The 26,822-nt window shown below is 49.8% G+C and overlaps 8 protein-coding genes across 8 annotated transcripts; 2 read left to right on the top strand and 6 right to left on the bottom strand.

The window, feature by feature from the left end:
* The first annotated feature begins 46 nt into the window (after window positions 1-46).
* LDX57_011636 (oleate hydratase) lies at window positions 47-2,249 on the top strand. The gene is made up of 2 exons (XM_046093380.1): window positions 47-779; window positions 859-2,249. The coding sequence occupies exons 1-2, from the start codon at window positions 211-213 to the stop codon at window positions 1,922-1,924; spliced, it is 1,635 nt and encodes a 544-aa protein (XP_045949358.1). The 5' UTR covers window positions 47-210; the 3' UTR covers window positions 1,925-2,249.
* Window positions 2,250-3,604: 1,355 nt separating this feature from the next.
* Window positions 3,605-5,295, bottom strand: PELF1 (polysaccharide lyase family 1 protein; the record flags this gene model as incomplete). Its single annotated transcript, XM_046093381.1, has 4 exons — window positions 4,803-5,295; window positions 4,401-4,737; window positions 4,267-4,347; window positions 3,605-4,210 (listed from the first exon to the last, which is right to left on the bottom strand). The coding sequence occupies exons 1-4, from the start codon at window positions 4,943-4,945 to the stop codon at window positions 3,605-3,607; spliced, it is 1,167 nt and encodes a 388-aa protein (XP_045949359.1). The 5' UTR covers window positions 4,946-5,295.
* A 2,052-nt stretch (window positions 5,296-7,347) lies between these two features.
* LDX57_011638 (uncharacterized protein) lies at window positions 7,348-9,317 on the bottom strand (the record flags this gene model as incomplete). The annotated part of the gene is made up of 2 exons (XM_046093382.1): window positions 7,348-8,555; window positions 8,678-9,317. 2 exons carry the CDS (start codon window positions 9,315-9,317, stop codon window positions 7,348-7,350), a joined length of 1,848 nt encoding a protein of 615 aa, XP_045949360.1.
* Window positions 9,318-9,711: 394 nt separating this feature from the next.
* Window positions 9,712-10,410, bottom strand: LDX57_011639 (uncharacterized protein; the record flags this gene model as incomplete). Its single annotated transcript, XM_046093383.1, has 1 exon — window positions 9,712-10,410. One exon carries the CDS (start codon window positions 10,408-10,410, stop codon window positions 9,712-9,714), a length of 699 nt encoding a protein of 232 aa, XP_045949361.1.
* A 668-nt stretch (window positions 10,411-11,078) lies between these two features.
* On the bottom strand, window positions 11,079-11,279 carry LDX57_011640 (uncharacterized protein; the record flags this gene model as incomplete). The annotated part of the gene is made up of 1 exon (XM_046093384.1): window positions 11,079-11,279. The coding sequence occupies one exon, from the start codon at window positions 11,277-11,279 to the stop codon at window positions 11,079-11,081; it is 201 nt and encodes a 66-aa protein (XP_045949362.1).
* Window positions 11,280-12,885: 1,606 nt separating this feature from the next.
* LDX57_011641 (putative MFS multidrug transporter) lies at window positions 12,886-14,771 on the bottom strand (the record flags this gene model as incomplete). The annotated part of the gene is made up of 4 exons (XM_046093385.1): window positions 12,886-13,614; window positions 13,674-14,103; window positions 14,162-14,541; window positions 14,613-14,771. 4 exons carry the CDS (start codon window positions 14,769-14,771, stop codon window positions 12,886-12,888), a joined length of 1,698 nt encoding a protein of 565 aa, XP_045949363.1.
* A 1,583-nt stretch (window positions 14,772-16,354) lies between these two features.
* LDX57_011642 (EGFR-like transmembrane domain-containing protein) lies at window positions 16,355-17,543 on the top strand. The gene has a single exon (XM_046093386.1). It carries the CDS (start codon window positions 16,471-16,473, stop codon window positions 17,416-17,418), a length of 948 nt encoding a protein of 315 aa, XP_045949364.1. The 5' UTR covers window positions 16,355-16,470; the 3' UTR covers window positions 17,419-17,543.
* Window positions 17,544-17,919: 376 nt separating this feature from the next.
* On the bottom strand, window positions 17,920-18,302 carry LDX57_011643 (uncharacterized protein; the record flags this gene model as incomplete). Its single annotated transcript, XM_046093387.1, has 2 exons — window positions 17,920-18,212; window positions 18,275-18,302. 2 exons carry the CDS (start codon window positions 18,300-18,302, stop codon window positions 17,920-17,922), a joined length of 321 nt encoding a protein of 106 aa, XP_045949365.1.
* Window positions 18,303-26,822: the final 8,520 nt, after the last annotated feature.

Genomic DNA, 26,822 nt, shown 5'->3' on the forward strand with positions numbered 1-26,822 from the left:
CTAATGGGAGGCGCCTTCTTCCCGGGAACCGCCCAGCCATTATCTCCTTCTGACATCACTCTCAGATCCTCGCCACCCGGGAATTGAAGCAAAGATAAAGAAAATATGCTAGGGATTTGATTGTACCTTCTCCGCATTTCCAACGTTCTTGAATCATATCCCCCACAGCCCGCACCGCAACCATCATCTCCATGCAAGCACTTCGCCGCCATGTCGTCTGAAAGCAGTGTGCGCAGCGTGCGCAGCGTCCCGTTACCCATTCGTCCGCCGGGGGATATGGATGCTTGGATCCTGGGATGTGGTCTTCCCTCGCTCACGGCCGCTGTTCACTTGATTGAGGAGGCGAAGGTGCCGCCAAACCGGGTCCACATTCTGGAGACGCTGAGCGTTGCGGGAGGGAGCACGGCTAACGGTGGAGATGCGGAGAATGGATACGATTACCGTGCCGGCGCAATGCCTTCATTTAATGATGTGTGCGTGGAAGAGTTGCTGTCGCTGGTGCCGTCCAAGTCGCGCGAGGGAAAGACTGCTCTGGACGATATCCTGGAATATGATAAGGCCAATCCGGTGGCAGAGGGAGCGGGGACACGGTTTCTTACAGCGAAGGGGGGAAAGCCATGCCGCATTGCGATGAAGAGCGTTACTCTAGGCCTACGAGATCGGATGGACCTTTTCATGCTGACGTCGAAGACGGAGAAGTCGTTGGGACGATCGCGCATTCAGGAATACTTCAACGACAGCTTCTTCCGGAGCAATTACTGGTTGACACTGGCCACAACGTATGTTTTTCTTTGTCACTGTCTGACACTTCGTATTGCCAAAGCTGTTGCTGACTTGAGTTGGTTCTGTGTGAGCCAGATTCGGTTTCCAGCCGTGGCACAGCGCCGCCGAATTTCGTCGCTACGTCGGTCGCTTCATGCACGATCTCCACGACCTGAATTCGCCTCGTCCGCTCGATCGAGGACACTTTAATCGACACGATGCCATCATGACCCCGGTTGCCCGATTCCTCATGTCTCGGGACGTCGACTTCCAGTTCCATACCACAGTAACCGATATCATCATGGAACCACGCAACGAGTGCGGTCGCGTTGCCGCGATCAAGTGTGTCAAAGACAAAGAGCCAGAGCACACCATCACATTAGGCGGCAGTGACATCGTCATCGTCTCGCTCGGATCCGTCATGTCCGGTGCAACGACAGGGGATAATACGACACCCCCTTCGCTCGAACTGATGGAGATAGAAAAGGACCTCGACGAAAATTGGCTTCTATGGCTGGAGCTTAGCACTACACACCATAAATTCGGGAATGCATACAACTTCTGCACACGCATGCAAGAATCAAGGCTCGAGACTTTCACGGTCACTCTACGTTCTGACACCTTCTTCAAGAGCATTGTGGAGGTTACAGGCAACCCACCAGGCAGTGCGTCGTTCGTCACCCTCAAGGACAGCAGCTGGTTGATCAGCATCAGCATTCCCGAACAACCTCTTTTCCCGGACCAGCCGGCCAACATCCAAGTCTTCTGGGGCTACGCACTGCACCCAGAAAAAGAGGGGAACTTTGTAAAGAAGCCAATGCTCAATTGTTCCGGAGAAGAGATAATGACAGAGCTTCTCGGCCACCTTAAGCTTCCACACGATGGGATCTTGGGTAAAAGCACTACAATCCCTTGCGTGGTCCCTCGCATGACAGCTACACTACTTCCTCGAGCCACTGGTGACCGACCGCATGTAATACCAGATGGTATGACGAATCTAGGCCTCATCGGACAGTTCGTTGACATTGAAGACGAGGTCGTCGTGACCACTGATTATGGCGTCCGGGGTGCGCAGATGGCAGTCTATGGCTTAATGGGACTGGATCGGAGAATGCGGAAGTCTAAGAGAAGCTCAGCCATTAATCTACTAGGCTTATTATAATTTTCTCTTGGTTTACCTTGAGTTTTGGGCGCTGGTGCTGGGTGTTGTTTCCCTTTCCTCATTTTCGTAGGTTTGAGGATAGCAATATTCTATTGCATAATTTATTTCGTTGGATGAGCCACCGAGGCCCCTCAACTAATTATCGCAATCAGTCGATCTGATTTTTCCATTGTAAACCGTAATATAAACCAACAATGTGCAACGTCTACCCGATAAATTCACGTCCTAGCTCGCCCTTCTATTGCAAGAAGATGGATGTAAAGCTTATGATACGCAGTGTGCAATTTAGAAATGGTGACGGTGTTAATATTGAAAACAATGAAGCTCCTCGAAAGAAAATAATTACAACATGAACCACCTAGCTACCTGTTCCATCAAGGCACTTGACGTGCAACATATAACTTCTTCTGAAGATGACTGCCCACGATCATCAAATTCAATGAGTCACAGTAATAGGCAGTAAAACAGGACAAAAATTCATTAAAAGCTCGTCTATCCACGTAACATATGCCGGCTATGTAAACGTCCCTCTTCTGGACGAGGGGTAACAATTCGGTTTCTGTAGCCGTGGGAAATGCATCAACTTTGGGGGCGATTAGCCTTTTGCCATTTTAGCTGATGTATGCTTATTTCTACTTACCATGAAGGATGTTTGAGAGTACGGAGGAAATACCCAAATGTATGATAGAGATAGGGCTCGGTGGCATATAATGTAGTGGAAGTGCAGACTTGTAAGATGAGCAGGGGACTGATGGAAGGGAGAAAGTTCAATATATTCTAAGATTCATTAATCTAGCTTTCAAGGCTTGCCATAGTTCAACATGCTGCAATTCACTCACCCCTCCTTTCCTTGATGAATATCCAGAGTATTCCCTGCAAAGTGATATAGTGAAGTCAACAAATCCGGTTATCGCATTCACTCATCCAAGCCGTAATCCATCTATGCATTAAGCAATACACATGCATGCTTTGCGAAAAGAAGAAAGAAGGAAACAGAGATAGAGAAAGAGAAACCGCCTGTATCTCTTGATAAACGCATTTTCTTCATCCAACCAAGCCCCGACAACCTTCAGGCCCGGATATGCCTCCCTTAACCCACTCATATCAGCCCCAAAGCCTTATCAAAGAACCAGTTGATTACCGAGCTAAAGTCTCTCGCAAGCTACAATGCGACATACACCACTTTCCTCCACGTCGTCGGCACTTCCCTCCCCGTGTTTGCCCTTATCATGCCCTGCAGATAGGGAAACCTTTCGGCGGAATGCCTATGGGCTGGGATTGTGCGTTCCGTGTTAGGCTAAGTGTCTCTACGTCTGTGTCCAGAGCTATCAGGTTCGTGCCACAGTGGATCCTTGATTGCCTGTGGCGCGGGTAATGAGGAGGGTGATTATCATTTTCAATACCAAAGCTCATCGACGCATTAACATGGGTGGGAAACAATAGAGGCATCTGGAATCTGTGGAGATATAGAGAGTGACGAGAGCGATGCTACAGAGCAACGGAGGTTGGGCATGATGAGGGTGGTGATGAGATGAAGATACGATCATGCTCACAAGGAGGTCAGTCGGAAAACTCAGGGCCCGATCTACCCCGACATTAAGCCAATATTATTAACGAGAGTAAGAAGAGAAGGTAAATTAGGCACTCCAGCCTTGCGGAGAAAATGAGCTACAAAAGAAATCAGATCCTGCCAACACCCGCATTGGCCTTGACCTTCGCCGGCACATCCGCCACGCCGATATGACCAATCAAGGAGTTCTTATACTCGGCCGCCTTGGTGAGAACAGCCTTGTCGGTCTTGGAGGTCCACGTGCCCGAGTTACTCAGGCGGTTCCATTCGCAAATGTATCCCAGATCCGAAGTACAGGCGCTGGCAGAGTCGACGGTCGGCACGTTGTAGATCAGGGCGCCACTCTCGAGCGAGGTCTGGGTCAGAGGAGTATCGACGTTGTCGAAGTAGTTGCCCTCAAGCAGCACATGGGTGTTGGTGTCGATGTCAAACGAATGTCCGCCGATGTTCTGGAAATAGTTGTTTACGCCGTGGAAGAAGATCTTCGAGTCGGTGTTGTCGGTGCCCATGTGGGGAGCGCGGCCCGAAACGTCGTGAACCCAGTTGCCCGAGAATGTGTACTGGTCGTTCTCACCGATGAGAAGCATGGTCCAGTAGTGCTTCCCGTTGCATCCAGCAGACCACTCGGTGCGACCATCGAACTCGTTGTTCGAGATGGTGACGCGACCGGCCTGGCCCCAGCCGCTGACAATTTGTTGACGGCCCGTCAGGGAGAACTGTTCCTTAGTGTCAGGGGGACTATGTCCATTGAACGTCCTTAGAATATCCATACCTTGTTGTGGTCGATCCAGACCTGGTCCGATCCGTCCAGAGTCAAGGCGTCTCCTCCCCAGACATACTGAGGGTTCAAGTTCTGCGCCGATATCAGCCATTCAATCTTTGCCCTTGCGAGAAGTCAACGCCTACCGTGATGTGAATGTTCTGAATGATCACGTTCTTGTTACCACCCCGGATACGCAATCCCTTGCCCTTGAGCACACCTTTGCTGCCAACACCGACGATGCTTTTGTTGGAGCCGACGTCCAACGGCTTGCGAGCAGCGTTGTCATAGGTGCAGGACACCCAGGTGCCATCATCGCATTTATCCTGGATCCAAGCCTGACCCTTGGAGGTGCCGCCTTCGCAGGTAGTCGTTCTGGTGCTGCAGCACTGGCCGGAGGTCGAGCCTTCGGTGCCGGCAAAGTCCCAGGTGCGGTCGATCAGAATGGTACGGGGGGTGCTGTCGGTGATCCACTCGACAAGCCTAGGATAATTAGCATCGAAATCGGATTGTGATAAAGTTATTGTGCATCATGGAAGAGCACTTACTGCTGGAGGCTGGACGGCGTGGCCGCTTGAGCATTACCACCACCGGTAGTTCCGGCGGCGAAACCCTCTGGGGTGCCTTTGACCTGGGCGTAGGCAGTCTGGGCTGCAAGGGCCAAAAGACTCGAAATGACAGCACCCTTCATGATGGCTTTTTTTTGATCGAATACTCGATTGATCTAAATTCACTGGGGTAGAGAATCCATATCACAGGGAAACCCCCTTCCTCTTTAAATACCCCAGTAGATTTTCTTCGCGACCCAAAAATAGCCCATCGAGATAAGCAGCATCCAAGACAGCCAGAGTCATGACACTAGTAGAGACAACTGACACGGCGATTTCTCCGACAAACCTCCATTCCCCTGTCAAATCATCTTCAATTGTAAGCCTTGAAATCCAAGCGAACGCAAGTAGAAACGTCGGAGAAATGCCTAGAGGAGATCGTCGTTTGACCAACCTCAACGGGCAAACTCGGCAATGGAACCCTGAGAGCCGGCGAACACCTAGATTTCGCACTAATGGCGTGCAAAAGCCAAGACATGCTGTTTCAGGAACGGCCTAACGTCCCCTGGCGTGGTTTGCGGGAATTGTCGCTTCGCCAGGCCCAGTTGCCAAGAGTTTTGGCGTGCCAAGACGTGCGATATAGATTGTTTTGCTAGGCGAGTCAGACAGAGCTGGTGGTGCAACCGACATTATTCACAAGACGTAGTTACCTCAATCTGGACTAAAAGAGGTGTTTTATATTGTGGCTCACCAGGGTACAGGGACCTGGGGTAATATTGTCCCCGCGAATCAGTTTCCTTGTCGAGTGAGGAGAGGAGGTTCTGCATGTCGGTATTCCTGGACAACACGGGGGTGGATGCTCTACTCCTCCACGGACACGGACATATATTAGTGTTCCTAGTTGCCTAGAATAGTAAAATCACCTCGCTTGGTTGGTGGCCTGTTGGTGCACACCCTTGCACAGCTCTGGAGGGTCGAAAGTGGGACTGACCGGTTTTGTTCCTGGGCCCTGGATCCACACAAGCACCAGCACTAGCATTACATCTCCATTCAGCATTGGTGGTGTGATATTCTAATCCACAAAACATCACCGAGGTGAAGGCCAAAAAATGATTGACCCTGAACAGAGAACCATTCCTATGTCAGGCACCCAGAATAAATATTTCCCATACGTTGAGTTTCTTTGCCAGCATAAAGTTTCGTACCATCGGTTCTTTAATTGTCTGACCTTGTGCTCTTGGTTTATATGCCCTAGGCTTAAAACTTTCAGACGTATTACGATACTTCTAAAAGTCGGTATCACCAGGTATATTCTTTCAATCTTCATCCCAATGCACTAGCCTATATTACCTAGGTGCTGTGTTGAGAGTGCGAAAGGCCCTGCTTGATCCAGCTATATTCATCTTTCAGGTACTTGTGCGCGCGCTAGTCTCCGGAGCGAGCGTGACCCTCGAAGTTTTCCGTATGCGCAGCTCTTCCGCACAACTGGCCGAGCTTGCCACTGGCTTCACTCGAGGTAATCTCTTGGTACGTAACAGTGCGAAGGAAATTACCCACCCATAGCTCGCTAGTGTACCGAGCTGCTTTGCGGGTAGGAAAGACCTGGGCTGTACTAATGACCTATTCGTCTGTAAGTATCATGGCATATATAAGGATCAATGCTGAATGGCCTACCTTAAGAACCCAAGTAGTCTCGCACCTCCTGCTCTATGGCAAGTTGTCATTTTAAAGCATTCATTACGACACAGTGCATTGCTTTTCGTGAAGCTCACTGTACCATTGCTTCGAGCTCATCTAGAAAAAAATGTGCCATTTCCTAAAGGCATTCATTCATACAGCTTTTCGAGTGAATGGTTTGACACGGCTTCCATCAAACCGGCACGATGCCTTGGGTTTAGATTTTCATCAGCTATAATATCATGAGAATATTATGAATAAGTTGGCTTGTAGATTGGACGTGACTACTGGTTGGGATCACTAGCCGTCAACCGAGGCGCCCTGGAAAGATTTATAAGCAGTGGTGAAGTACTTTAAGGTCCAGAATCATTGAATGTGGGGATTAATATTCAAAATAGCATAAAATCAGTCCATTGAATTACTCAAATATAACGATCTAATGTCAGAGTTTGGAATCTTTATTTTATTCTCTATTTTTATCTTCTCTTTTCCTTTTAACATTTTTTTGTTGTTCTTTTTTTTTTCTTTTCCCTCTCGAACATCACGGGAAACGGGAATGGATTTGCTCACTCTCAAAGCCCTAAAAGCCCTCAAAAGCCCACTTAGCCACCACCACTGCTCTGGTCATGATGTATCTCATCTAAAAGTCTCTCAACTATTTCTTTTTTTCTTTTAACCTTTTTTTACCTTTTCTCTTCTCTTCTAAAAATTACTAAGTATCCAAAAAAAAAAAAAAAAACACAAAACACTTTCATTTTCACAATTTCATCAAACGCCGTACGCCATGTCACAAAAGAAAGATTGTTTCAATCTGACCCTCGTTCCATAACGCCAATCATCCCATAATTCAAAAGCCAGAGGAAGCCAACTACCAGTAAACATCACATCCAGGCAGCATTTCACTCAGCAGGATGGACCAAGCTGAGCTCTTTGTGAAGGACTTATCAGGTGAAGGAGGCGAAGAGCTCCGACGGTGAGCATAGGTCGGCTTGGTCACTCCCTCGACGGACTTCAGTGGTGGGCTGATGCGGTATCGAGGGGGCACCCATGGCGAATTTTTGGCTGGAGGCACATCCTCGGGCTCTTGCGGCGCCCGGTCCTGGTTCACTGGATATGTCGGGATCAAAGGCGACCGTGCGGGTCCTGGAGGCGTTGGCAGACGGCCCCTTGGCAGCGAAGAATAGGTTTCTTCACTGGCGCCGAAGACCAAGGTTCCCTCGCTGGGGGCCTGGGCGATATTCTTCCGCCGAGCGTCCCTGAGAGATTGGATCCATTCGGTGAATTCACTATAGCGTTTCTTGGGAGCTTGGGGCGCGGCGTGAAGGGGCATACTCCACTCTTCAATGAACGCCTGAAGCTTAGCTTCTGGCTCACTCCGGACACCCTTCGGGGCTATCATGGGATTATCCGTGGTTTTGCCCTTGGGGGTGGTGTCACTGCCCTGGCGTTTAGGCCCCCAAAACATTCCATAGTTGTAGGAATCGAAATAGGGTTGCATCACTGGGTACTCTTTGGACGGCTCTTTGGATGCTTCCGCGTCGGTATTATCCATGCTGTCCTCGTCTTCATTGCGCAAGATATCGTCCGAGTTCGAGTCCGAGTCCGAGTCATCACTGAAATAGGAGACCTCGCGACCAACACGGGATCCTTGGCCAGACTCCCTGTCGTCAGAGGGGTCAATGAGCTCGAAGTCATCGCAGTCAAGATTACTCTCCTCACTGCCAGTGGGCGTCAGTTCCTGATTAGAAACAGGGGACTGGTAGAAATCCGCGGCCTTGTTGGGAAACTTGACAACAGGCGACTCGTCGGGCATCTCTTCCCAAGGCTCATAGGTGAAATCAATCTGACGCGTTCCGAAGGGGCTCTGAGCGTCGTCGAAATCCACAGGATCACTCCTTGGCTTTGTATATTCCGGGACCTTGAATCTGGGGGACGGAAGAGGTGTCCGCTCACTGATTGCATCATCCTGGGCGTTCGACAACTCAGGGGAAGGGGTCACCCGAGGAGCAACGCACGCGTCAGTGTCGACAGGGATGTTGGTGATGATGGGCGCAGGCCTTTTTCTCTGTCGCTTTGCTAGCGGCTCAGCCTCTTGTTCATTCTTCAACTTAGTATATCATCCATTCGCTGTTCGAAAGTAGGAGACTGCAACTGAACAGGAGACGGATTCGGTACTCTAGAAGGATTTTCAAAGGCACAATCAGTCAAAAACGGGTCACCGGCGTTGGGCTCACTCAGGAAAGCCAAAGAGTCAGAGGGCGTGACAGGGGCACAGGACTCCTTTGCTGGTTTGAGGGGGTCGATCTCGCGGGAGGCGCTCAGTTCCACAGGAGAATGCTGAGGAGATTCGACGCACGATGGGGAAGCCTGAAGCTCAGAGGGGTCCACATACAAGGGGGCATTTCCTGCGTCCATCTTCCGCTGGCCGTCGTCGCTGCCGACACTTGCGCAACTCGGTTCATAGGAGAAGTCCATCGGAAGGCACCTGTGAAGCACACATCTCATAGTCGAGAGGGCTCTTTCCGCGACACTGCCCAGGTTGACGGGCGCAGTGCCACTGAAAGGGTATCCTTTGGACACCAAATCCGTACCTTCAAGCTCGGTATATTGCCAGTCACTATCATCAGGTGGGTTACGTCCAACGCTTGGCTCAGCCTTACACTTGCCACAGTCATTGGCATCATTACCAAAGACGAGGTCATGGGTGAACACGGACTTTTCGCAGTACATCTCGCTCTTATGCTGGCGCATAGACACGAGGATGTCGGGGCAGCTCTCCATGCCAAAGGTGGCAATGTGGCCGCAGCCAGGGTAGTGATGAAACTTGTATCGACACATGTTGACTGAACGTAGCTGTTATCTCCTCTCACCGTACCAGCTGGTCAACAGTTAGTATGGTGATTGGAAAACTTGATGCGAACTTGCGGCTTGAGTGGTCCAGGAACAAGCGATGAAAGCTTACCAGAAGCCTGAGCACTTGTTTCAGTTGACTGTGAACAACCGAAGCCGCTGGGGATAAATTCTAGAATACTCGAGGAATTCGGGGGATATTTATAAATATGCGATCTAGGACTTCCCCTGGACAATTCCGGTTCAGACAATGTGATTGTATCGATATAGAGGAGAGTCGCGGTTCTTTGTTGACTATTTCCGGCATATGCCACAAAGCCGTGTCCTTTGCGCTGGAATTTCCACTTGGACGCACACAAAGATCACAGCATATGGACAGCAGCTATTGACTCTTTGATTGCTCCGGAGACTCTCGCAATCCGGTCAGGTACCGAGTGCCGGAATCCAACAACCACCACGCCGCACACTCGTGCAAGAATTTCAGCACTGGTCTCTCCAACGGTAGCGTTGCCTGTTTCTTGTTCTCTTTCGCTTTCTGAGTCCACATCGCCGTCTCGTTGCAGTAAACCACCTCGTCCTCTTCCTCCCAGTACCGAATCGCCAGTCTGCCTTCAATAGGGCCCTTGGCGTCAATCGCGAAGACTACTTTGTTGTCCTCGCGCTCGCATACCCGGTATATCCCATTAACCACGTCTCCTACCTGAAACCTGAGAGACTGTATATGCGATTCGCAAAACGTACATTTCCTCTCCGGCGTCGCGATCAAATGCAAAATATACGCTTGCGGGAAGTACGCAAACGCGGTCATATTCCGGCGAAGAAGGAGCACAAAGAGCTCTGAGAGATCTTGCGAGGGAAGATCCCGTCGTGATACTCGAGAAGCAACTCGGTCGTGGAAACAATGAAACTCGTCTGAGAAGACTGCGTCTGGAATCGATGTAATCGTGTTCCGGAGAGTCTCGGGAAAAGCACCCTGGCGATGTTCATGAGAAACTCGCTTGCTGAGAGACTTGTGGAATCGGTAGACGGACAATGCGACCCCAGAAGACAACAGGATGGACCATCCAAGCAAGGAGGGCATCGTGGTGGTTTCTAGCTCTGATTTTGCTGATCAGACTCGTGTTGATGTTGTAACAGGGTGTCGTTCTGTCGTAGCGGCAAAAGAAAAGCATATAAACTTCGGCTTCTGTTGAGACCAGGTGTTCAAAGAAAACAGTCAATCGTGTAGTGCTGATCAGCGGGTCTTTATATGCTCTGTGTACTGGGACCTCGTATTCGACTCTTGGCTTTGGCGCAAGTGACTTTGCGAGTACGAGCGCTTCTTTTGGGCTGTATGACGTCACTGATCTGAACCTATATCGCATTTTCTTTGCTAATCCCAACCATGACTATGCGCACTCCTCTTGGTATCATGCAGGGTTTTATCGTGCAGGTGGAAAGGGCGATCTTGAATGACCTTTACGATCTACAACATAGAATCAATCACGAGCAAGAAATTTCATGTTAGCGAATAAATTAATCGAGCAGCAACCACCTAAACCATCCAAATTGAATACTCCTGAACTCCAAATTCATTATCAATCTCAGCCATAACACCCATGACAAAGGCAGAGACAAGACTGCATAGATCAGGTATAGCTTCATGATCACCTTGTCCACATCCACTCCTAATCTGTCAATCCATGACCATTCCCCTGGAGATCTCTTCATTATCGACCTCCCTCAATTACCGACTCTGTCCCCCTTCGGTTACACCTGCTCGACCTCCACCGCTGCTTTCTTCGCCTTCCTTGCCATCCACTGTCGATATAGGAAGAGCGATACGATTCCGAATCCGACGATGAACACGATGCAGAAGACCAGCACCACGCCGGGGTTCCTGCTGGCCCAGTTGCTTCGCTTGGTGATTGCGCTGATTGTTTCCGCGTCCGGGAGTTTTGATACGGCCATGATCTGCTTTTCTCGCTTCCTAGTTTGTTCGAGAGATGTTAGCTTTGGGTCCTTTTTCGCGGTTGAGGCAACGTTATTTAAAGGCAAGAGTACTCACGAAGAGACGAGGTAGGGGGTATAATATAGAGTAAGGATGTGTCTGCGACTTATCCGGTGGTTGCGCCCGGGTGAAAAAGGTACATAAAAGAACGAAAACCAGCTCTCTTAAGGGTGAGGACACAAAAAATACAATCTCAGCACCAGTATCACTCTCTAAATACACGCCCACTGCGGCAGTCCAGCGAGGCAGCGGCACCCAAACCACGAGCAAGTGACCGGGGACGAAGAGCACAAGGGCAGTTGAAGTGGTGTATAGGAGAGGACGAGGATACTCCGGCTAGGCTACTAGCCCTGTATCCAGATGTGTCGGGAGCAGCGGAAAGGAAGGATGAAAGTCGATATCCATGACGTGCAAGAGAGGAGTGTATGCCACGTCGCCTCGGGTCGCTGGTCTGGGGTCGGTCTGTCAAAGAGGGGTGAAAATCCTGGATCCGGCGGCAGCCACGGAATGAGGACGGAAGTTTATTGTGTCGTGTAACTTGTATATGTGGTTTGAGACCATGGTCAGTTGTCTTTCCTTTCTTCGTGCTGGCGTCGTGGATTAATCGTGTCATAAGATAGAAGTAGATCAGGCGGATATGTTTGTCAGCCCGGCGATGTTTGAAACCCAGCACCATTTACCCAAACCCCAATATATATTTCAAGAACTTCCTTCACCACATTGGAAATATACAACCCCCATCCCTGTCAGTCGAGACAAGGTTTACTGATCCGCCCGTCCCGTCGGCGTCACCACTCGATCATATCCGCCGGTTATAGTGGACCATGACATGTTCGAATTTCTATCAGGTCAGACGAGGTCATATATCAAGCATTTATTAAAGGCTGATCTGCAGGAGAAATTGGAATTGACATGCACGATGTCAGATAGGGTTGGAAGCCCAGTAGGGATAGAGCTTCACCCTCAGGTATAAAACTAGTGACGTCATACATCACGACAGATTAGATAATCAGTGCATCACATTGTTGAAACAAGGAAGTAATTTTTTGACGGGGTGTATTCAAGTTATGGATATTTCATAGTAATACTGCTGCTTCAAGAGACGTATAGAAAGGCTGCACATTTTTGAATGGTAAGAGTATGCGATCATTCGACAGCTGTTCTTGTCAACCAGGATCATGTATATCATCTAGATCTACGACCTTCATAAGTTAGTATCCATGCCGTATTTCTAAATCATTTCCTTAGTTCTGCTCTTGGTGCTCCAGCTCTTAGCAGAGCTAGCAATGCACAGCTAAACTTTATGTTCGAAGAAGATACTCTTCGCGGTCCCTTCAGTGGCATCAGCACACAACATAGATTGCCTTGTGCTGCTATCATATTTCCATATAATCTGCCTCATCTTACAGTCAGCCTCGTTTCTCCCTATTATAATTGTACAATAATTGTACAATCATGTGTCAAAAACTATTACCCCATCATGCTGATACATGCCTTATCCCATATTAGCCCGATCAGATCTGTACATGTATAGCCATCACACGTAACGTTGCGTGCATCGACAGCCTACTTAGCTGATCCTTGAGAATCCCTTCGTTCATCCTCTTCGTGTCTATTGTCACCTCCAATTTCCTGCAAACTCTCCCTACTCTCCAGTCCCGCCCTATTCTTATCCTCCTTCTTAACAGATTTCCAATCCAGCACGACGGCCCCCAAAAACCCGATCGCCCCAAGCGCAACCGCAATGTAAAACGTCTTCATGATAGCTTGATTATAACCCCAAAGCACCACATCCACCATCTCGTTGGGGACCTTCTCCCACGGCACACTAGCGCCCTGCATCACAATCTCACTCGACAACCGGCCACCTAGCATACTCAACTCCGACGACAGATGCGTGTGGAAGACAGTCTCCGACACTGCTAGCGTCACGGCTCCTGCGAGAAGCTGCACGAATGATACCATTGTAATGGCCATCACGCTGTCTTGTGGCTTTACGGCAACCTGCGCCACCATGAAGGCGTTCTGGGTGCCGAGGCCGGCTCCTGCCGCCATGATGACCTGGTAGCCGAGCCAGGAGGCTGTGCCGGAGGTGGGTTTCAGAGTGGAGAGGAGGCCCGCTCCGATACTGAAGAGGATGGGGGACAGGATGATGAAGGGCGTGTAGTAGCCGATTAAGGTGACTAGGGTGCCGCCGATGAGCGAGAAGACGACCATTCCCAGCTCGGTGGGAAGGATCATGAGGCCGGAGTGTGTGGCGGACACGTTTTTGATGGATTGGAACCATATCGGGAGCTGGTTTGCTGTTAGCTTTCTGGCTGTGTTTCTAGGACTTGGCTGCAGAGAAAACGTACGTAATATACCATAACGAACAACGCGCCCATCACACATGCCACGTACCACAGTCCGCCGATGATGTTGCGGTTACGGAGAATGCGAAGGGGCACGGTGGCTCTCTCTTCCTTTGACCAGACCTGAACGGCGGAGAAGGCTAGCAGGAGCACGCCTGACAGGACGAACAAGAGGATAATGCGCCAGCTGTTCCACGGGAAGTCGGATCCACCCCACTGGATTGCGAGCAGTAAGGTCACCACGCCGGGGATGAAGAGCAGGGTGCCGAGGGGGTCCATCCGCTTGGTCTTCTCCTTGAAGTCGAGATGCCGCAGGGAGGGCGTTTTGGGCGAAAGGAAAATCAGAATGCCGATGAAGGTGATTGCTCCGCAGGGCAGATTGACCCAGAAGCACCACCGCCATGTCGCGTGGTCTGTAAAAGCGCCTCCTAATCTTCATTGTTTGACGCGTCAGCATAGAGTTGGAGAGTTAGGGCTCTGGATGTACTCACGGCGGTCCCGCAGCGCTGGTGATGCCCCGTACACTTCCCAAACAACTAATGAAGAGCGGGCGTTTCCGCAAGGGAACAATATAGAGAACAATAACGATCGCGCCCGAGTCAATACTAGAAGCCCCTATACCCGCCACACATCGTCCGATAATCAAAGCCACCGATGACGGAGCCACGCCGCAAATCAATGACCCAAGCTCGAAGAGAGCCAACCCGGATAGGAAGACCCATTTGGCGGGATAGAACATGTATAACTTTCCCCAGAGCATTTTCGTCGCGCACATTGTAAGCATGAACGAGCTGCTGTACCAGCCGATGTCGTTGAGGGAGTGGAATTCATCGGTGATTCGTGGGATAGCTGTCGCCAGAATGGTTTGATCCTAGATCATGACCGATGTCAGTAGGTCTTTTCATCATGTATAGATGGGGATGGGATATCGAATGTACCGACCAGACAGACACAGAAAAAGCTGAGAAGCAGTGTAGCGGTTAACAATATCGCCTCCCATAATGGCGGATACTCATGCTCGTCCTGATCGTTCTCTGTAAACTCACCAGACCGATCTAATGTGATATCTGGTGCTACTGCTTCCTTCCCCTGTTGGGTCATGTTCAATATTCTTCCTGGGCCGGAAGATCGAGCTCTTGTGTTGAGTATTTTGTTGGAATTGGGGAAAGGGGCTGTCACTGGAAAGATAACGGTTATTATCTGTATCTTGATTGTCACGCAAGGGTGATCCAGGAGGGAATCTAAACAATCTAGGGGTTGGGGTTGAATCAAGGGGTTGCTAAACCCATCACAACATACATGTGCGTCTCTCCTTCCTCGTCGCTTTGTTGTTGGGCCCTTATGTTCGCTTCATCTAGAGAGTTTAGTTTCCAATTCACAGCTTCTATTAACTATACATGAATCTTTTTGTTGTTGAATATTCAAATAAGACTTCGGCTCACGGCCATTGTAGCTGGCCAGATTCTATATCATGTCAATGAATTGGAAGTTTGAGAGCGAACAAACACCAGCCTCGCTTTAGTCTGCTAAGGGGAAGCCTCTTCATATCCATTAAAAATAAATTAGTGGGGAATCATGGGGAGTGTCAACGATTGTGATGCAAGATCTATCCGATCTACCTTCATAAGTGGTGTTAGCCTTTCCAACAATAGCCTTCGTCAGTTGTGTAGTGTCCGACCTCCTCACTTTATCCCTTGGTTCACGTATAAAGTCGCCTTCCACTGTACAGTCATTATTATTCCTAGAAGCTGGATGAGATGCTATCGCTGTGCGTGCTTTATGCTGCTTTTTTATCCTTTCGTTTTGGTCTCTAATATGATGAGCCTCAGTCTACATAGATTCGTCAAGGGATTCAAAGCCTATACATGTAATTTACCCTTCTTCATAAAGAATTGAATTACCGTCATCATTTAAACACGCCTTTTCATACATAATTTCTTGCCTAATTTGGCTTTCATGAATTCCCAAAGTACAACACGCCTTGCTGGTTATCTCAGGCCGCAATCTCCTACAAATTCCAGAAATAAATGAAGAAATTCCAGGGCAGGGTCTAATTCATGCCCTAGTGTTTTCTCTCCCTTGCTATGTCGACAATATCCACCGAAGGCATGATAGTCCCGGGCTCCTAAAGCACGTGGCACTCGACTTACGTCTAAAACAACAGATCCCAAACGGCCCCAGAAGATCTTAAGCAACGACCCCAAATCTCGAGTGAGAAACCAAGAAACTAAATCCCGTCCTGCTCGTATTCGCCCACCCACCACCAATCAGTCCCCCGTGCGACGTTCCATCCTGCAGAGCCCAGAGATTTAGATGAACAATCAGATTTTCTCCAGTCTCTCCTCCCCACTCGCCTTCTCCCGACAAGGCTCGGGCCTTGAGCCAGGCCAATGATGTCCAACTTGCCCTGGATTTCAGAGTCCTGTGTACCCTCCTGAGCCGCAACTCGTTCCTTCTCTGGAAATAAAACATTGACTAATCGCTGGGATCGATACGACCGGCTGGCTTTATGATGAATCTGACAGGGGAAGACATCATGCTCGGCTGTCTAGCCCGCAATGATTCCTGCATCTGGGGCCTATTCCCCACTCCTTCCCCCCCCCCTGAGCCTGACCAGGTTAGGTCAATCTGGTAGAATATATTGGCATGACCTGCCATTCCCCACTCTGTGCTTAAGATCTCCCGGTATTCAACTGATGCAGTGTGAGTGGCATCTCGACGTCGCTTTTTCCCTTCCCCCCATCTGCGCATCTGCGCCGGCGCCTATATCTCTATCTGGATCTATACCTCCATTTCCAAGATGATCCCTGCATCGCTCTCCTTCTCCCTTATCACACTCATCCTCCTCCTCACCAAAACCGCCCACTCCTGGACCTTCGTCTGGCGTAACGAATCCGGCCCCAACGTCGTCCACGAATCCAAACCCGCCAAATGCGTCCGCATCTACCACGAAAAAGGCGAGGAGTTCTCCTGGGACCCCGAAGGCGCCTGGTGTCTTCGGATCTGGGGCGAGGCCGCATGCGAGAATATGATCGGGTGGGAATGCGAACACACGCAGTGGCGCAAATCGGCGTCGAGGAATCTCTCGGCGTATGATGTCTATGTTATGCCGAAGGATGTCCAGGAGGAGTTTATTACGGAGACAAGGACGAGTTCGAGTTCGAGTGAGACGGGGACGACAAGTGATAGACAGGCTAGTACGACTGCGGACTCTAGCTCCGCGACGAGGACGGGGGTCTCGACACCGACACCGACACCGACGAGCGATGCGGATTCCGACGATGATTCGGGTGGAGGATCATTGTCGGGCGGCGCGATCGCAGGAATCGTGATAGGCGCTGTAGCAGGTGTTTCTGTCCTCGCGACGTTGTTTTTCCTCTGGGGCCGACGGAAACCTCGATCGATTGATGAATCTGGCGCGGGCGTGGCGTCGGATACAGCACCGCAGGAGACACACGCAGGTTCTCGCTCTGGCCATCCTCCTGGTTCTGGATATGGGTATTCACATGGCGGTGCAACGGGCTCGTCGAACGGCCCGCAAATGACGGAGGCGACGACACTGGTGGCCTCGTCTGATGGGGCCTCGAGATATGCAGATGGTGCTCAAGCGTATCGTCCGCCTGGTACGGGCCTGCCGGTTGAGTTGCCCGGGGAGATGGGAGGTGTGGAATTGAGTAATTCGAGGCAGTTGATGGAGATGGATGGGGAAGGGTATGTGAAGCGGTCGAGTTCGATTGCAAAGGAATAGTTGACGGTTTTGACCTGTTGGGTTTGTATATATTCAGCGTCGGGATGGATGGCGCTCATAGGGTTCTGTTACTCAAGTATGTAATGTTTAGATACCATCTAGCTTAATGATATCGTTGGTCTTCTCTCTCGCTTCCCTTTCTAGTCTTGGTCTTATTCAGCCAAACATGATAATGCGACCGTAATCTTATCATCTCGATCTAACCCGAAAGCCCATTGCATCCATATAAACACATAATCAATCAATCAAATGGTATCACACGCACATAAAAGCCTCTCAAAATACCAAACTCCCAGCTCCCAATGATCTAACTCCTCACTCCCTCACAGTCTGATGTACCTCGGTCCTTCCGCTCGCATGATACGTCGCCAGCATAGTTCCGCACTTGCCACAGAAATGATTAACATCTTTCAGCGAGGAAAGTAGGTAAGGAATGCATCCTAGACAAAAGCAGCAGCAGATGACGGCCGCCCATCCACTTTATCATCGTTAGCCAGTCTTCTAATCAAATCCACCCAGCTCCCATTGTAATACATACTGCGTCGTATTTCCCGATTCGGCCTCCACGCGTGTCATTTCCCGATAGCTGCAGACCGGACAATCAACCGGGGCTGGTCCCCGTTGGAGGGTGTGAAGTGGCGATGATGTGTTGTAACCACTCGGGTGCGGCATGCCGGGCTGCCAGACTGGGGGCTGCATGGGAGGAGCCATGTGTGCGGTTGGGGGGTGGATAGGAGTAGGTTGTTGGAATTCAGGTTGGGAGCGAGGTTGATTTTCGTAGAGAGGGACAGGAGCTGTCAAGATGGCATGTTAGAAAGGCAAAGCAAGGAATGGGTGAGTAGGAGGTAAGACGTACTGGAGCAGACTTTTTCGTCGTGTGACATCTTGAAGTACTCGACTTTATTGTTGGTTTAAAAGGTTGGAATCGTACTGTGCAGATTGGTGGTAGAGAATCCAAGGACGGACAAAGGGGGTGAGAACTATATGCGTATGATGATATCGGCCATCAAAGAAAGCTACACGGACGGCAAGGGATACTTATACCCAACGTCAAGTTGGCAACACCCCTATCTGTCACCGTGTCACGGCCACAGCCCCAGACCCTCGAGATCCATGGCCCCATGGGTCTCGTCGTCTCTAGATCCGCGATCGCGTCCAATAACATCCACCTGCCACACGAGCCATGATCTAATAGCATCGCCCAGCCAGTTATGGAAGGCTTGGGAACAGTCAGGGACGAGGATCGCATCCACTGATGGACATGCCAAGGAAGCCTTAATGCCAACAGTAAGAGTTTCACACGAGGCTCGCACGAGCTCCGCCCTGGAAGCGGAGCTTTTTGGCCCCCAGAGCCGCGACAGAGCCACGATGTTTTGTGACTTTTGTCCGTTGAGCCGTAGGGCGCGTCGATCCCTTCCTCAGGGGGTGACATCTCGCGAGGCGTTGTTCTTTATCGCTCATTCTGTTTCATGTTGCAATGCGCCCGGAAGGTTCCCTTCGTGGAACATGGAACTACTGTGTACGTGTGAATTGTACTTTGCATCAGGGGCTTGGCTGACCGATATTTAATTTCCCTTCATTTTAAATTTAAATTGAAGGTCAAGAGAACAGGATGCCGTTAGGTGCTTACTAGACCCGTGCCGACTAACCCATAACAGTTAATGATCTTCACCTCCTGGCAGTAGATTGATATCATCAGACTTTCGTGGCTCCTTTCGCTCTCATTTTCCGCAGTTGCGGAGAACGTCGAAGGCCATGAACCAAGCTGTGGTCCACCAAGCGCGATCTCATACCTCGATACAGTAGCAACGCAGATCATTACTTCATTTGAAAAACCATCAGCGGGTTAAAGAATTGGTGGGTTTCATAGATCATTTCACGCCTATGGAGTAACGAGTTTGAGATTTAATTCCCAGCAAAAGGCAGCAAACAGGTGAGGCATTGATGCCTGTTCGGGAGCTCTATTGGCTGGTTGGAAAGACATCAAGTGCCCGTGTTATCAAGAAAAGTGAGTTCTTTGCAAAACATCAGATCAAGGGCATTGATTTGAATCGCATTTCCTCGCCGAAGATGACGATTTTAAGCTTCTTTGCGCCCTCAATCTGTCGTTTTCGATCAGCAACTATCTCAGGGAATCTAGTATTGAAGCATGATGCGATAGGCTCACTTACCTGTGCGGCGAAACCTCACGTTTCACTGGTCACAGCAGAGACCGACCAGCCAGCAAGAGGAGAGACCCATAGCACCGTATCCCTTAAGGCTTCCCTCGAGGCCATTGTCTTGAACCAGCACCCCCCGCACCCCCGATGGTTCAGATTGCTGTAATAGCATCTTGGAACCGTGCATAGGGGGTGCGGGCTTCGCGAAGCGAAGGCACATTGCCTCCCATTTCCGCAATGACGGAAACTGTCTGTGCCCCAATCATCAACCGGCGAAACAAAGTAGCGCAAGTGACTACACCCCCCGTACATGGAGTGACAAGTGCACGACTGACTCAGAAATGCATACAAAATATCAGTATTAGATCGCCTTCATGAGTTGGAGACAGAGAGACAGATCGGGGCTGAACTCACCAAGGGTTTCTCAATCCGAGTGAGTTTCGCCAACGCATCTAGGTGTCAAGGCAGGATGCTTCAGAAGGACCCTCACGCAGGGTATATTCATTCTCAGGCGGCAGCTAGACGGTAGGCATTGTATTTTGGCGCTTGCTGTCTAGTCAGGATAATTGTTTAGCAAGTCCGCTGTCTGTGTGATCAGATGAGGGTTTCGTACCTTTTTGATTTTCAGCGTGGGGCGTCTGGCTGGGGCGGTTGTCTCCGCTGGGTAGGACCCTTGATTATGAATCTAGCGATAGTATTGCGATGACCGGAGGGTGGCATTCTGGTTCTCTTCAAGGTGGTTGATGACAACAGAAAACCAGAGGGTGGGAAGAGATGTAAAGACTGAGAGAGGGAGAAAGTGAGAGAAAAGGAAGGTACCAACTGGGTGGACCACGCAGTAGCCTTAGGCCAACAAGAGGGTGTGGGAATTCATTCACTCATTCCACTACACACTCTTAACCAACAAGATCACATTCCTCTCTGTCAATTGAACTCTTCCTAGAAATTCCCACCTAATGCGGAAGGCTGCTCCCAACAAAAAGACGACGTCGAACTTATCCTGCTACTCTCAACCAAACAGACCCGGCCCGGCCTTCACTACATCGCAGAAAGAAACATCGTGGGCTACTTCAGGTAATTGTATCAATTATCTCGGCTCTTTCTATTGATATTTTCCCAGTACTAAAATCAGCGTAACTCCCAACTGAAGCCACTCAAGCCCAAACTTATAGAGAAGTCAATCAGTTACAAGATAAATACCGCGTGGATCAGATGTTAAGGATAGGTCGTTCGCAATTTCATCCATAGGAGATCGAAACAGCTGATGCCTTGTTGAACGCTCTCCAGTCCTGCGGTGATAACTCACGTCTTCTGAAATCCTAGCCTCGAAAAATTGGAATTTTCTTTGACAGTCTGTGGCTCTGGATTCGAAACCCGTATGTTTGCAGGCTTTGAGCATGCCTTCTGGTTCCGGACCAGGTTTTCAGACTCGCGAGAATTCGATAAAAGCGATATAGGTTCAACGATGACAGATAAATGCTGGAGTAGCTGGTAAAAACGGCAACTCGGACCACAGATTCATAGCTCATGGTGTTTCCGTATTTCCACACCAGGTTATCGTTTTCTGGGCAGCGCTTTGCCGAGCGTACCCGTTCATTCATCTAGGATCAGCCACAGGTGTCGCTCCCTTCCTAGATTCTGACGTACACTTGAGACGCCAATACTAACCACGACCTCCTTTGACACAAACCCAGCCGTGGCGCTGCGCAAATCTCATAACCGCCACAGTAATACAGGTGTTCCTAGCCAAGCGCGACGGTATGACATCTCAGTTGACTCAGCGAATGGTAATCTTCTGGACGCAGAGCCAAGAACAGAGATGTGCGAAAAGCGCGGGAGGACGACACCGGGAAGAGACTCACTGAGCCTTCTCCATTATATGTTCATCTGTCACGGGGATTGCGGATGATAGAGCAGCGCCTTGAATGCTAGGACAAAGTCGCTAATGCACCAGACCCCACGCACAGAGCTGCCAAACCACATCCCACCTCTATGCCTTTCTAATCCAGGACCAGATGTGGCCGGTACTTGGAAACGTTGTTCCTAATACTCCGACATCTTTAATTGGGGAAAGACATCGTTAGAGGGCTTTGCTGAGCATTCAAAACACTTGCTGTAATCCGTTTCCGACACACGAAATATTGCTCGGGTTGGAGTACCTCTGACACCTGAGAGGCTTTGTTCAAGATCTCCATAATGATGCACGGGCTGGCGGAATTGTAGTTGGACTCACTTGTAGGGATATCGTATGTTCTTCGGCTTTTCGAATTGGGCCCCATGATACGCTTTCAACTGCGCGAAGGCCCAGGATCTAGGTTGGAATAAGGACCGGGACAGGATGGGTTAAGAGAGGGAGCAGAAGATAGGCCTTGAGATGGCTAAATGTGTGTCGTTATTGGAAGGACCAGATAGTAGGCTCCGGATGTGTTGCTCCGGATGAATGCCTGTGTGATGTAGCCGTATCATAACAACAAAAGTTGGGAAATGCACGAAAGACGGATGCTTGATGAGGTGCCGTTTGGTAGCAAGAATGAACAAATACATCGGTGAGGCGGATCGCGGGGTGAACTTTTGGACCTGTGGGTATTTCTGATCTCCCATCTTCATGAAAGAATTGATATGCCTGGCGAGATCGGGTAGACTGTATCACGCGATCGAGTTCATTTTCATCAATAGCAAGTCGCCGCCTCGCATGCCCAGAAGCTGGGAGCTATGTTTTCTTGTTCGCTTGGGCCGGTGCAGTGCCTAATTTACGACCCTGAATCGACTGGTGGCTTCCTGCGCGTACAAGCTGCGGGCTCCTTCTATGAATTGCGCTTCCGTTCTTGGGCCGCGATCGCACAGACAGGAGGGCACTCGTGTTCGTGGCTGTGCTGCTTCTGGTTGAGCAGAAACCCCACGAGTTGATCGGGAACCGTGCATGCTGGTTGATTTTCCCACGGAGTAGAAACGGTGCAGGTTCTCCAGAGCATAATGCCGCACTGCAATATCGTCGAAGAGGACACAGTGCATTGACCAGGCAATAGGGGTAGACAACCATATTTTTCACGAGATCCTTGATGCCCGAAAGGAAGAGCAACCCAAAACTTACACTGGCTCCCCTGAGTTTCGAAACCACTAAAGTAGCCGGGGTGATTCTCCCAGTCGCTGTGACCCCACAGGACCTCCATTCCAAGTCCACTAGCAAGGTCTATGTTCGACGCAAGCTCCTCTTTCCAGTACGCTAGAAGCCCCTTTGGCGCAATCACCAATATTATCCCCTGCACATGTGGCTCCATTTTGCGTGCTGGGCTTTCAGGATGACAGGATCACCAAATCTTCCGCGCTCCTTGGCTCGGACACTGCACTGAATGACCCCGTTGGTTTGACCGTTTCTTCCAGCTCCTGATCATTATACATGCTGTATATTTCGCCGAATGTATCGGCTAATCACGATCAGGCCCGATACTGGCACCGTCTAAGGAATGATACGTCAGATCAGGGCTGTGTAGGAGGGAACAAGAGGCTCCTGATCCCTGTCCGAGCGACACATTCTTTCCTCAGCCCTTCCTGTGATGGGATCGTGGGGCGGACATAACAAGTCGAGAAATATTGCGCAGGAGGATACTGCACAACAAGTGATTTGCTCAAATCTCCTTTCAGGGAAACATGGTCACCACACGTGTCATTCTCCGTGTTGCGCAAATGTCATATTCAAAATTCGGTCTATAGCCGTTGTCCTGCGGCTTCTCAGGATTGTTTGTATAAGGACATCTAAAAGAGCCGACTGGTTCTGCGGTATCCGGCAGAGTTCTGCCAATCTACCAAAGAACCGCTGGCGCGGTTAATCTTCCGGTTTCATGGTTGCAAAATACCATGTGGGCCGTCATGTGGTTTGGAGGATAATGCTGGCTTGGAAAGAGCGATAGTCTGAGGTGTGAGTGTAGGTGACAGTTGTGGCAAGCGTACCGTGACTTCGAGTATCCTCCTAGAAAGACCATCGGAGGCGAGTATGATTGTACTGTTGAAATGAACAGATCGAACAGATTATTGCCAAAATATCGACATCAAGACATTGGCAGCTGATTTGTGAAGCAAGACTCCGTCAGCTCACATGGACTTTCTTCGGACAGCAGAAACAGAAGTCACAGACTATCATTCCATCCTCTGTAGCGAAGCCGGTTGATGAATGTTTGGACTCCCGCCAAATCCGGATGTATGAAGCCTGAATGGAAGTGCAAGCTTCAGCGAAACCATGACCCAGAATCTCTTGGCTAAACTGTTACTTGCTGCTCATTCAGGGCGGCGATACCGAAATCAATCATAAGTTGGTGACTGTGCCAAAGTCGATACCGACGTTGCGTCAGTCAAAGCTTATCATAGGCGACAGATCGTGGACTATGCTGAACCTGTTCAATGTTGTCAGCTTTCACGGTGGATTGTATGAATCGGGCAGCTCATACTTGTCACGAGCGCAGCTCATCTCATTGACGTCCTTTAAGAACAAAGACTGGGCTTAGACTTGATCCAGACGATTGTACTTCCAGGTGAAAGGTCTCCGTTCCAACTCTCAATGTCTCCAGTTTCTCTATTCGCTCTGTTCACGCCACCGATTCGGGACCCGACGAGATCAAGAACACGCCAACATTGTCGGTTGAATATTCTCTGTCTCTGACCAGTCTTTTAAAGTTGACGTTTATCCATTTGTCCGTCGAGAAACCCCTCGGGCATTCTTCCAAAGAGACTCGATAACATAGGCCTCCGTCTCCTCGGTTGTGGCCGTCTTTAGACTCGAAACAGGCCACAAATGAGTCGCAGTCAGATAAAACATTCCAGGCAGTATAGGACTCGGGATCTCTCGAGAGGTGTTGCAACATGGAGATAATAGCAGCCGAACCTGCCGAGTTGGAGAAACCTTCTTCTTTGGCCCATATGTCGTGTGGCCTTGGTGTAGTATTGCGACTCAAGGAATTCCAAATCATAAGCGAAGAGCCAATACAGTTGAGCTGTATTCTAATAAAGGGTGGTGATTCGAAGCAATCTGGGAGCTGATCGAGACAAACAGATCTGATGAAATCAAGTTCAAGATGAGATTCCAAGGCTATTGTTTGCTTTCAGAAATCTCTCTAGCACCGCAATTCGTCACAGCTTGAAGGACACCGTTGGATGTATAGCACTGGTTGTTGGGAATTGAATGCTACATAGCATTCACAAACAATGACGGCTGAGTCCGCCAGCAAGGCATTCTTGTCCATTGACGCTGGGAAAATGCAACACAGGCGTCGTGCAGTGGAGATTAACTCAGCACGATCGGATGGAGCAGACACAGGAGGAAGATCACAAAGTCAATGTCCTCTGAACAACTGTCCTTTGCGTCCTTTTTGTTACAATTCACTTATCCACAATGCGTGAACTGCGCGGAAGACAACTCAGTCGCCAACTCACTTAAGATTCGTCACGGAACCTTCGAAATCCGCGCTCAGGTTGTAACTCATTCAAGACCGGACAATGGTGCACCGTTTGCGTCTCAGGATCTCAAACTCAAACATCAGCCAATTTGCGTATTCCGGGCCTTTTCCCGGCAATGAATCTGGCAGGGATAAATTCTCGAGGTTGGCAAACCGGTTCCTTATTCGAAGTGTAGCTTATCAGCGGGAAAAAAAAGTCGGAAAGTCCGTTCGTGGCATGATTTTGACAAGACAGTGAAGTAGCAAATGTTCTAAGGACGGGCAGGCCCAGGAATTCACACATTCGTGGATAAACGAATGCATAATCACACCCCGAAAACAGTGGCTCTGGGACTCTGGCACTTCTCGCACTTCTCGCACTTCTCGCACTTCTGACACTTCTGGCACGGTCTCCATCTAAGCTGGAATACTGCAGTGTTCAGTGTTCCTGGGTATCTCTTAGCCCTGTGGAAACCGCGGCGAGACTGAAAGTGCCGAACAATTCGTGCGGGACATATGTCGATTTGACACCCCGTGTCGATATTCAAAACCTCCCCAAAGACCGCCGCATTTCGACCAGGATATCGATCTTTGGGTGAGATTTGTGGACAAGGTTTCATTGCGACCACCTAGATCCCCTGTGGTGCGATGGTTGGCAGCACAGATTAGTCGAATAACAAGTACAACATGAATGGAACAGGATATGAATGCCCGGTGGCAGGTAAAACCTTTCTCCATGATTAGATCCACCATGCCGGTCAGGATCCAAGGTGCCCTCTTTGCCCGCAGTATGCTTGGCCCCGACTGGCTTTGTCTGGAAGAGGTCAATCCGAAAGCGGTTTGCAACATGTTGGTATATGATTCTAGCATATATGTAGGGGTCATGGCGATTGAATGCCTAAACAAGATGACGGTTAGTTTCTTCGGTCGATTGGGCCGAATAGAGCCGACAATAGATTGTGACGTACCGTCCAAACAATCAATGCTGTGGCAGGATTGTTCACCAGAACCAGCAGACTTATCGGTTGACGCAAGATGTCCACCCCGGTGTCTTAAAGGTGTGCGCTTAAACGTTGCTGACCAGCTCACCGGATCTGTGAGGGCGCATTGCCCTATCTTGAGACAACAGTGCTGGGCTCGTTATATTGGCCGGCTCAGCGTTGAGGGGGTGATTGTGAAATCCACATGCCGAATTTCTGATTCACATATCGTCTCCATGGAAGTCCGCTCGCCATACCTATCTCGCAGTGTTGTATCTTTGAACACACTGCGATGCCCCCGATAAGCCCGCCCATGCGACCAGCGACATGGCATATAATGTCCAGTGCGCATTGCACGGAATAATCAGCATATTCTGTGCGAGCTGAATTCCAACGCACATCTCGTTCGGCTGAAGCGAGAGCTCAGGCTCGATCATTTCATCCCAGGCATCCCAGACCTCAGCGCCACCTTTCGCAACGTCTGCGAAAAGTTCAACCAGTTTCATTGCATCAGGGCCTGCCTCGACGAACTTTTGTGGGTCGAATGTGTTGCGCGAAAAATTGTTATCGGCATCGATCCTTCGTTTGCAGCTTTGGGTTGTCAGTCGCATTCGGGGAGCTAATGCTCGGCAGGAGCTGGTACCGTAGAGTAGACACCATCTTCTCTATCTCCTTCACCATCCTGCACTAAATATCCAGACAGCAAGATTGTGGTGGTCCGTTCCCTTCCCAGCCTATGATATTCAAGCCAATGATAATTGGTTGCATCCCTCCTGTGCCGGTCTGTTGAGGGCCATCGGCTCAACCGAAGCAACAATAAAATGCAACGCGGCGTGAGA

The sequence above is a fragment of the Aspergillus melleus genome (genome assembly GCF_016097325.1).
Source record: "Aspergillus melleus strain CBS 546.65 chromosome Unknown contig7, whole genome shotgun sequence".
NCBI classification, from domain to species: domain Eukaryota; kingdom Fungi; phylum Ascomycota; class Eurotiomycetes; order Eurotiales; family Aspergillaceae; genus Aspergillus; species Aspergillus melleus.